At 36.4% G+C, this 11,101-nt stretch overlaps 1 protein-coding gene across 1 annotated transcript; it reads left to right on the forward strand.

The window, feature by feature from the left end:
• The first annotated feature begins 359 nt into the window (after nucleotides 1–359).
• On the forward strand, nucleotides 360–8,317 carry cabp1b (calcium binding protein 1b). The gene is made up of 7 exons (XM_036594923.1): nucleotides 360–567; nucleotides 2,482–2,512; nucleotides 3,095–3,238; nucleotides 3,575–3,684; nucleotides 4,795–4,869; nucleotides 5,626–5,698; nucleotides 7,879–8,317. The coding sequence occupies exons 1-7, from the start codon at nucleotides 376–378 to the stop codon at nucleotides 7,902–7,904; spliced, it is 651 nt and encodes a 216-aa protein (XP_036450816.1). The 5' UTR covers nucleotides 360–375; the 3' UTR covers nucleotides 7,905–8,317.
• Nucleotides 8,318–11,101: the final 2,784 nt, after the last annotated feature.

The raw sequence follows: 11,101 nt of genomic DNA on the forward strand, positions 1-11,101 counted from the left end.
TTAATGATTTATTCAGATTTGATTGTTTTCCTCTATTAAATTTACTATTATCATTAGTATTATTTATTATATATTTTTAGAATTTGAAATATTTTTACCATATAATTTTTTAATCTCTGATTTCTGTATTACACACTTTTGTCCATTTTTAAAAGTAAACTCATAAGAACCTGATGTGGTTTGAGGCGAGACTGTGATTAGGTATGAAGTTAGCACCATGCTAAGTGATGGCGCATACGCTTCTATGAATTGTTAGCTACATTAGCCTCGTAGCTCCAGTGCTAAAGCAGCACACTCAAGGCACCAAATATGTCTTAGATGATCAGTTACATTTGGAGTTGGAGTGGAAATGAGGGAATTAGATTTGTAGCCTTAATGCTGTCCCCTGGCTCGTGCTGCCCCGGTCAGGACCGTAAGCGGAGCTACAAAGCGGTGCAGTCGTGCGATGAAGGCGTAGCGTCAGGTGACGCCCTCGTAGCACTGGCGCACAACTCCACCTACATGCACAACGTCCTGGGACCTGCGTGCATCTTCCTCCGCAAGGGCTTCGCTGAGAGCCGGCAGGCTGTACGTAAGTGTGGACGCACACAGACAGACAGATACAGATATGTATATTTATATGCATTGAGAATCAGACTGACTGTGACCATGTGTCTCTTTATTATGTATTTTAAAAATGTTTTATTTTGTAGTTTGTTTTGATTTTTATTCAAAATATTTTATCTTGATTTTCTTTTTGGTCTAGTATTGTTTTTACTGTGTGTGAATGTTTCTTTTTTTCACATTTGGTGTAATTTTAAATGAATGTTTATTTATATTCCCTCTTGTAATTTTAGCACTTGGAACAAAATGCCATGTTTGAGACATGTAATGTAAATAAAGATCATTATAATTATTATTATTATTATTATTATTATCTGTCTACCAGTAGCTCTAAATAGCACATGATGTACACTGAGCAGTGCAGCGTGTGAGGATTTACAACTATAGGAGTGAATTTTCCTCCAGAATGTATAAAATGCAGAGGAATGAAAGCAGATTGCTGTTAAATAAGAGCGCAGACTCTGTTACTGTTGGAGGTTTTGCTCTGATGGACGTGTTGACCTTCCAGCAGTCCACTGTTGCCTTTTTGGTGCACACAGTGTTGTGTTGCTCGGGGTTGATGTGCCATGTGCTGTTCCAATCTGCTGCTCGAGCTGCAGGCTAACCACTCTCATCTGCAGCTTTGATGGAGTGGCGGTTTACAGAGGTCAGGGGTCACGTGATCAAAAGTTAAAGGAATACTCCATCCTTTTTCATCCTAATCTCTGTCTGCTGCTTTTGAAATACACAGAGAGCTTATTTTACTCTAAACTGGCCTATAATAGAAGCTAATGGGCAGATGCTGAATTCAGTTAGTGTTTATGCAAAACGTGCTTCTGTAGAACACTTTCATGAGTTGTGTTCACAAATTAAGCTACAAATCTGTATAATTGGTTCTTTGGGACCAGCTTTCCAGGAAAATGTTTGGTAATTTGTTACCTGAATCACCATGGATACCGGAAAAACTTTCTGACAGGAAAAGATTTTTAACAAATTTGTATTACAGTGTTGGAACGTTGAATAAAACTCATGTTATAAGGTCACATATTTCAAACATTTATTCACAGAACTCAGCAACTGCCCATTAATTTCTGTTATAATGAAAGTCGGTTGGTTTTCTGTTCTTTTCTAAATTTAGGGAAATGTGCTGAAATTATTGTCTGTGGTAATCGACCGTACGCTACACATACAGCAGATAGAGATTAAGATGAAAAACAGCTGTAATGCTCCTTTAACCCAAACCTTCACTGGATAGATAGATGATGCTGATGTACTGAGGTCAGGACACTGGAGAACAACAACCTAAACAAACAACAAACAGAACAAATTCCCATTAGGCATAGCAAGGCAAGTTTACTAATACAGCTCCTTTCATACAATGTGGTCATTCAAAGTGCTTTACAGATGAGAAAATATAAAGATAATCCAAGTTTAAAATACAAAAAGCAACGTAAGGTAAGGGAGAATGGAAATTAAAACATGATGAAAACAATAGATTTTAAAAGAGAAGAAGTTAATCATTAAATTGAGCATAAAAAAATATGATAGAGTTTAGAAGCCTTCTGTGGTGTCCCTGAACACATTTGTATAGATAAACCTCAAACCTGAACAACAACTATGATATCAAAAGTCAACAACATCATCAAAAAATCTCATGCTTATATAGTTATTACATACTAAGGCTTATTATTCAGTAACTACAGGGACTTCAGTGCAAACCGGCTGAGCCCATTTAAGGAGTAAAATCAGTCAGATATAACTGGTGAATATGCTGCTTGAGGTGCACAGGTGAACCGTCTGCCTTCTGTATTCTGTATTCATTTAAACTGAGGGGTAGTAACTGGGCTGACTAGTGACTGTGCTGTAATCTTGTATTTTACAGTTTTATTTTCTTTTCAGGACAGAGAACTGAGGCCAGAGGAGCTGGATGGTAAGATTTCTCTCACTAATATGATATTTAATTCTGTTTTTTAAAGACTACACTATAATATATATATAATATATATATATATATATATATATATATATATATGTATATATATATATATATATATATATATATATGTACAGATATCAGTACATTATATCACTATATCAGATTTACACCCATTAACCACAACAATAGACCACTGGTGATCTAAATTATTATACAGTGCAAAAATTAGTCATAAATCGATGGTTAACGTCAGTGTAAATATGATCCCACTACTGGAACTGATTCAGAGGTGCAACCACAGTAATAATGCTTTTAAAATCTGATTAATATGCTAACGTTACTGATGTTTGAATGAGTCACTGTGAGTCACTGTGTATGAAGTCATTGCTCTGGTTTTCACTTGGTCCAGTTTCTGTGAAGATTGTTTTGTGATGAAGGATTCAGTGATGAATGTTTTGGTCATTCATGCTGTATTGTAGTGTTAATGAGCTGTTTGTCACTGTTAGCATCAAACATTCAGAAAGCTGATGGTTTTGGGTTTACTCGAAAATACATAAATGTGTTTGGTGTCCGCAGAGCTTCGGGAGGCGTTTAAAGAGTTTGATAAGGATAAAGACGGCTTCATCGGCTGTAAGGACCTGGGGAACTGCATGAGGACGATGGGCTACATGCCCACAGAGATGGAGCTGATTGAGCTCAGCCAGCAGATCAACATGAACCGTACGTGAGAGACAGTGTTATTAAGAACTGTTTTAAAGTAGTAGCTTGGTGCAATTTACAATTTTCATGGAGGTTCTTAGCACACCAATTAATGTAGTTAACAAATGAGCTCATGCATCTGAGAGGCTAATGTATACCAAATAAGGTATGCTTGTACCACCCACCAGTTAGCATAGTTATGAGGCTAATTTAGCTAACAAATAGTAGAAATAATGCTAAGTGGAGGGGTATAAGCTCCCATTACATATTAGCCTCATTAGCTGTGAGAAAGTTGTGTGCATTTGATTGTTATTTGAAACTAGTTTGAAGTTTTAATCTTGTTTTTTGTTCTTTCAGTGGGGGGTCATGTGGACTTTGAGGACTTTGTGGAGCTGATGGGACCCAAACTGTTAGCAGAGACGGCTGATATGATTGGAGTGAAGGAGCTGAGAGACGCCTTTAAAGAGGTAAATGCAAACTTTTAATGCGTGCTGCACTTAACGCTCGCTTAAAGAAAATGTGCAATAGAAGATTACATCAAGCTGTGATAAGACTCTCTGAGGCAGATTTACTAAAAGAGGCGCTAATTACTTACACTCTGCAGACGCTTTAGCTGGTTATCCAACTTAAACTTTAAAAGTTTAATGCGAATGAACCCAGGAGCAACTTCATAGCACACATATATGGCATAAAAAAAGAAAAGTCACATTGTATGACAGCATATTACACAGCTTTTTAAATTAAATTAATTTGAGGACACTAGAGTTCACCCAACTCAAACTCTAGTCAAAAGTTCTTCTCAGGTTTTAATTCTGTGCCTCAGTTAGGTAAACAGTATCAACAATACTCAACTCTCTGGGACCTTTCCATCACACAATCCCGCCAGGCATTTCGTCCTCTCCCACTTACGGATGGGTGTGGCATCACTGGGGTTTGAGCTCACGATCTGCTGATATTGGGGCTTAATGCTTAGATGAATGTGCTGCTTAGGAGCCTCTGAGTTTTGTTGTTTTAACAGATTGTTGTTCAATTAACTTAGTATTTTACATTCAAATAACCCAAAACTGTAGATCAGCTGCAAATAACTTAAAAATAAATCTAAATTAAATTGCAAAACATGGATATTTGTGTTTTTTTAAAGTAATTTATGTGTTCCTATAGCCCTGAGGTCAATTTTGTTGAACGAAAATTAACATTTTAACCCAATAATTTTCATAATTTTTGTTCAGGTAACCAAAAATGTTACATAGGCCAACAGAGTGAAGTTGAATATTTTCTAGTGTGTGACCAGCATGATATAAATCACATACACATTTTCAGTAACTATAACAAGGATTTTGTGAGTCGCTCTGGATAAGATACGAGCATTTTAATCATTCTTAAACAGAATGTGTTTATATAGTTATGACTATGAAACAGAAATGTGCGAGTTTTGATCAGTAACGGAACATCTAGGCTTCAAAAAGACTGGTGTATATGTAATAAATATGTATTACTGTATCATCACTGTCTGAAACTGCTCACTGTGAGTCTGTAGTTCTGGAGGCTCTTTAATTGCTGCTGTGTTTGTTTCTCAGTTTGACACTAACGGAGACGGTCAGATCAGCACCGCGGAGCTCAGAGAGGCCATGAAGAAACTTCTGGGCCAACAGGTCAGAGTCAGGGTGACCAATCAATACATACAGTCGGTATCAATACCCAATCGTTACCTGCTATTTATATTAATATCCAATCGGTACCTACAGTCAATATCAGTACCCAATCAGTAAATACAATCAATATCAACAGCCAATCAATATCCAGTCAATACCTACAATCAATATCAGTACCCAATCAATACCTGCAGTACCTACAATCGATCAATACCTGGAATTGATATCAAGACACAATTGATACCTGCATACCTCCTTTATTTCTTTCTTTGTATCTCTAATTTCATGTTCTCTTTCACTCTCTCTCTCTCATCATTTGCTCTTTTTCTCTGTTTCTCTCTCTCTCTCTCTCTCTGTCTCTCTCTCTTTCCTGTCTCCCTCTCTCTCTTTCTCTCTTTCTTCCTTTCTGTTTCTCCTCTTTTCTCTCCTCTTTCTGTTTCTCTCTCTCCTTCTCTCTTTTCTTTCTCTCTTTCTCACTACTTTCTCTCACTCTCTCGTTTCTTTCTCTCAACTCTGTCTCTGTTTTTCTCCTCACTCTTAATTTCTCTCTCTCTTCTCAATCTCTTTTCTCTCTCGTTCTCTCTCCTTTCTCTCTCTCTCTCCCTTTCTGTCTCTCCTCTTTTCTCTCTCCTCTGTCTTTATTTTTTCTCTCTTTCTCCCTCTCTCTCTTTATTCTCTCTCTCCCTCTCCTCCTGTTGGTTGTTTAGATGCTGTAGTGTTTCTCCTCCTGACTGTGTTTGTTTGTTTGTACTTTAGGTGGGACACAGAGATCTGGAGGACATCCTGCAGGACATTGACCTGAACGGAGATGGTCATGTAGACTTTGAAGGTGAGAGAGCTGTTTTATGTTTAATGTGGGCAGTGGTGGCATGGTCAGTGTTTACCTCCTCAATCAATAAAAAAACATATCTCTCACTTTCTGTCTCAAACCTAATGTCATACGACACTATCGGACATAGCTGCTAGCATACCAGCTAATAACATTAGCATTAGCTACTTAGGCAGCTATCATTACCTCTGTAAATTACAAATATTGACAGAGATATTATTGCAGTGTCCATTCTGGTGCTCTTATTGGTGATGTAACAATGCTTGGTGACTTTTTTCCTTACCTGAACGAGTAAAGAATTCACTAAACTCTGACGCTTTCTCAGTAACGTTAATAGAGGTCTCAAAAGAGGTGCATTTACAACTGAAAACACAAACAGGTCAAGCTCAGATAAACAAACATCACTCTAAAGGTGTTTCTGACAAATAGTGATGCAAAAAATGTTTCAGGCTGAGTGTGGGTACACATTTTTTAGTACTCACCAATACAGAGTCTGATACCACACTCAGTACCAACTTACAGTGAAGTAATTGTTTGTGTAAATGAGTGTACTGTACCTCAACAGTTAAATCATTAAATCTATCTGATTTTAGTTGAAGTGGATTAGATAGCTATGCTACATTAGTTATCTCTAATTGAGTGGCGCTGCAGTGGAGGAGAGCGGATTTTGTTCCCTGTCAGAAAAGCTCTTCTGTACAGCTAAAAGTAAAGTAGGTTTCATAGTTTTGATCCTCATCTGTCTCTTTCAGCAGCAGCACAGCAACACCAGGAATCACATCTGAGGCTAACGCATCCGAGGAGCTCACGCTTCCAGTTTTCTGTGATTTTAGAAATCTTGTTCTTTGGTGACTCACACTGCATGTTTGAATAGACCATCGTGTTCGGACAAAGCTACAATTTATATATTCACACTGTACGAAAACGCTCCATCTGACTGATCTGCAGCCTCTACAGACGCTCTGCCTATAGACCATTATCAATAAAGCTGATTCATTCAGAATAACATGGTGAGACACTGAGCAGCACTGCTAACACAACACTAAAGCTAAAAGCAGGCAGCGACATTCACGGTAGGACAGTACGGTCTCTCTACAGAGTCTATATTTTATTGTTGACGTTTTGGCGTATTTTGAATAAACAATGGCCAGTTTAGGTCATTAAAAAATGCTAAATAAAAATTAAACAAAAACGTACACGTTCTCTGACACGGATTTGTTGAGATTTTTAACATGGCCCCTTTAGTGGTTGAGTCTGACACCCAGGCTATAGGTGGTGTCTATGTTCTCGGCTGAAGCTGTAGAGGAGCGGAGCTGCACGGCTTTTTGCCAGATTATCTCCTAACAGAGGGATTATTTCACCTCCTAGATTACCCCTCAATAAAAGAGCAGAAAGACATGGAGGACAAAAATAGCAGCTGCTGCTCTTCCTGCAGGACACACACACTCACTGTGAGCTGAACAAGTGTGACAGCGCAACACCCCGAAGCTTCAGCTTCAGCGTACTCTCACTGCACACTCACACAAGGACATGAATAAATACAACAAAAAACGAATAAACAAAATTTAATACACAAAACTCATGGCAGTGGCTGTGCATGAAACTGTGACATATTCACTATTCAGCACACTCTTTTATCTGTTCAATATACAGTGCACGGTTTGTTTGAAACTAGGCCCAATCCACTATGTACTGCATTATTTTTTTCTGAAATGATGCTCTGTTCACTTTGTAGTGCACTATTTTGTCAGAAACTATGCCCTGTTCACTATGTAGTTCACTACTTTGTCCGGAACTATGCCCTGTTCACCATGTAGTGAGTTATTTTATCTGAAACTGTGAGCTGTTCACTATACAGTGCACTATTTTGTTTGCAACTATGCCCTGTTCGCTATATAGTGCACTATTTTGTTTTAAACAATGCTGTATTTACTATATAGTGCACTACTTTGCACTGTTATTTCTCAAATTATGCCCTGTTCACTATATAGTGCACTATTCCATCTGACACTATACCCTATTCACTACATAGTGCACTGTTTTATTTGAAAATATTTCCTATTCACTATGTAGTGCTCTATTTTTTATAAAACTATGCCCTGATCAGTGTGTAGTGAAGAGTTAATAAAAGTACATTTTAAATTATGTTAAAACTGTAACTTTCCTGTTTTCTCTTCGTCCAGAGTTTGTGCGGATGATGTCCCGCTGAAACCAAACTGAAGTGACTGCAGATTAGAGCCTGAGTGTCCTGTCCAGTGTTGACAGGATGGACGAAGGAGGGAATAAAATTCGGGAAATGACCGTGTCCTTAACACATGGACTTCTGGAACGCAACCTCTGACCTCAATGACCCTCAAGTGAGGGCCAAACACACCACTGCCCTCCAAACACATTCCACACGGCATTCGGGCCAGACTGGGTCGGCTGACGCTGGGGACTGTTTTCACTGTCCAGCAGTGTCCAGCTCAAAGAAAAGCACTGACCGTCTCCTTTTTTTGCTGTGAAACTGTGACCAATTCTTATGCAGGAAAACCTGAGATTTTCCAGCACTTTCTTCTCTGCACTATAAGCAACATATCCAGTGGACGAAAGACGCCACAAACTACTGCAATATTCTTCTTCTTATTATTATTATTTTGGTTTCAGATGTCAAGCTATTTATTACTGTGTGAGAGTGAAAACAGAGTGAGTGTCTTATATAAATGTATATAAATGATGCATATATATATATCTATATATATATATATATATATTTATATATATATATATATATATATATATATGTATATGTATTGTCACTGTCAGACCAAAACTCTATTTTTTCTTCTTTTTTTAAAACCATTTAAAAACACCAGCTGCTCTTTATACTGCGTGAACCTTTCATGACCGACAGAAATGATTCAAAATTACTTGGAATAAAATCTTGTTACATTAACATACATTAAAAGACAAGAGGGCTTTTTTGCCACCTACTGAAAAATGATAATTTAAGTAAGATATAAGACCGTGACCCTACCTGGATTAAACGGTTTAAGATGATGATGTTGATGATGATATAAGATATAAGGTTATGATCAGACAGTGACTATATATATATTTATTTATATTATACTGTATTTGTGTTAGAAAAATACAGTAGTAGCTCTCAGGCTGCGTTCACACTGCAGAAAAAAGTGGTTCAAATCTGATTTTTTCTACACACAAATTTGTTTTTAATGTCAGTGTAAACAGCAAAAATTGACATTTTCAATTCTGATTTGAATTTGGAAACACTTAACCCTCTGTGGTCTGAGGTCAATCTCTCCACCTGTGCATATCTTCTTAATAAGAGGGTTTCCGGCATGATGGTCAGTGCTTAGTGATTTCCTGAGTGTCACAAAATGTTAACGTACACACAAATCCACCAGTTCCACACGGTGAGAGGCAGATGACGTGTATCTCAGCCCCTCTTCATAGCCTCATAACTCTGGATTAACCCCAGAGAGTTAATGTGTGTTATTTTATGTACAATAATGGCTTAAACAGTGTGGATTTAAAAATGACAAACTCACCAATAAGTATCTCCATGTGTTTTTGAATTCTGTGATCACAAAGTTACTAAATGGTGCATAATATACTATAATTATGTAATTTGCATTCATTTTTTTGTATAGTTGAGATTGAGATTTGATCTCCACTTTTAAAATATGATGAACTGTGAATATTTATTTTGTTAGATTTTAATTTTATTCTTGATCTTCCACAGCTCTGTTCATCACTCTGTTCAACACATCTAACATTTCTACAGTTTTATTTACAGATTTTATATTTTTATTTGAGCCGCAAATCTGATTAATCAAAATAAAAAAATGTCAATGCATTTTAAAAAAAAGGATTATAAATTAAATCAATTAAATGACACTTTTAAAAACATTTACTAGAAAAATATGATGTTTTCAATTGTTATTAATATATTATTGTTACATTTAACAGTATTATTAATTTTGTCACCTTTCTGAGCTGTAAATTAGATTTGAGCAGTTAGCCCTGCAGTGCGAATGCATCCACACACACACACAATTACATATAGAAGGTCTAGTTACTACTTTGTATGTCAGTCATTTCTACTGTACAGTATAAGAACCCTGTGAAATGCTGGAGAAATAACCTTTGCTATTGGTTCTATTTATTTATTTACGGTACTGTAATTTAATACATTTGCACTTATGCACTTCTGTGTGATTCTCTGGTATCATTTTGAGTGTTGTTGGGACTTTTATTCTGTATTTAGATCATCTCTATGCCATAATAAAGTAAGACATTTACCTGTGGTCCTCGTTTGCATGAACGCTGGTGTTAAAGTAGCCACACAGAGTCGTTAATGTGCGTTTTGATCAGAATTAACTTTTTTGTTTGAGTGTTACGTTTCAGAACAACGTAAATAAGCGTCTCTAAATGACCTTAATTCACCCTGTCGGAGTGTCCGGTCCCACCGAGGACTGTTTCTGTTCTGTCTTAATTCTCTTCAGGTTTGTTGAACTCGTGTGATTCTATGCATGCCAAAAATTCTGTTTGTAGCAGAGTGTTGATTTAATTAAAGAGCCGTGTTATCAAAACACTCGCTTTGTTTCATCTCTTTATTCTGATTTATTCGAAAATTACATATTACATAAATTTACAGATTAAGAGGCCTCAGAGATTATAATTATACTGCCATGTACATGTTTATGAACCAAAACAGATAATACATGAAATAATGAATCTTTGACGATACTTTTAACACAGAATTGTATTATGTACAAATGTAATTTCTTTATTTTTCTTTATTTATCTTTATTATTTATGTGATGTATCTTAAGCTAAAAAAGGTCCCATATAAATACATAAACCACATAAAAAAGGACTGAACACCCCTACTCTAGGTGTTTATAATACAGTGGCCAGTAAGAACAACAATATAGGTGTTTATAATAAAGTGACCAATGAGCATCAAAATAAAATTTAATTATCATACTTATAATACTGTTCAGTTTATACATAGTGTATTTTGTACACACATCAAACAATAGTAGTAATATTTTATTATATTATATGTATTTTATTATATATATATATATATATATATGTGACATTTTTTGCGATAAAAATATGTGACATACAAATACACAAATTGTTTAAATCTATTATATTTTATTTTATTTCATTGAAACACTGGGCTCATATTGTTTCCTCTCACCTCAACTTTTGAGCTGGAGCTCCAGCAGCTGGTCACAGACGGTTTTACAGCAGAATTGTGGGTTTCAAAGAAACACTTCCACTTGTAGCTCCACCTCACTACTGTACAGTTAGATACATTAGATCATCTGTTTATGCACAGTTTGTGTTAGCCATTCTCTAGTCCAGTTTCTGACCACAGAGCTGCTCTTG

This window comes from Colossoma macropomum, unplaced genomic scaffold (assembly GCF_904425465.1).
Source record: "Colossoma macropomum unplaced genomic scaffold, Colossoma_macropomum, whole genome shotgun sequence".
NCBI lineage: Eukaryota > Metazoa > Chordata > Actinopteri > Characiformes > Serrasalmidae > Colossoma > Colossoma macropomum.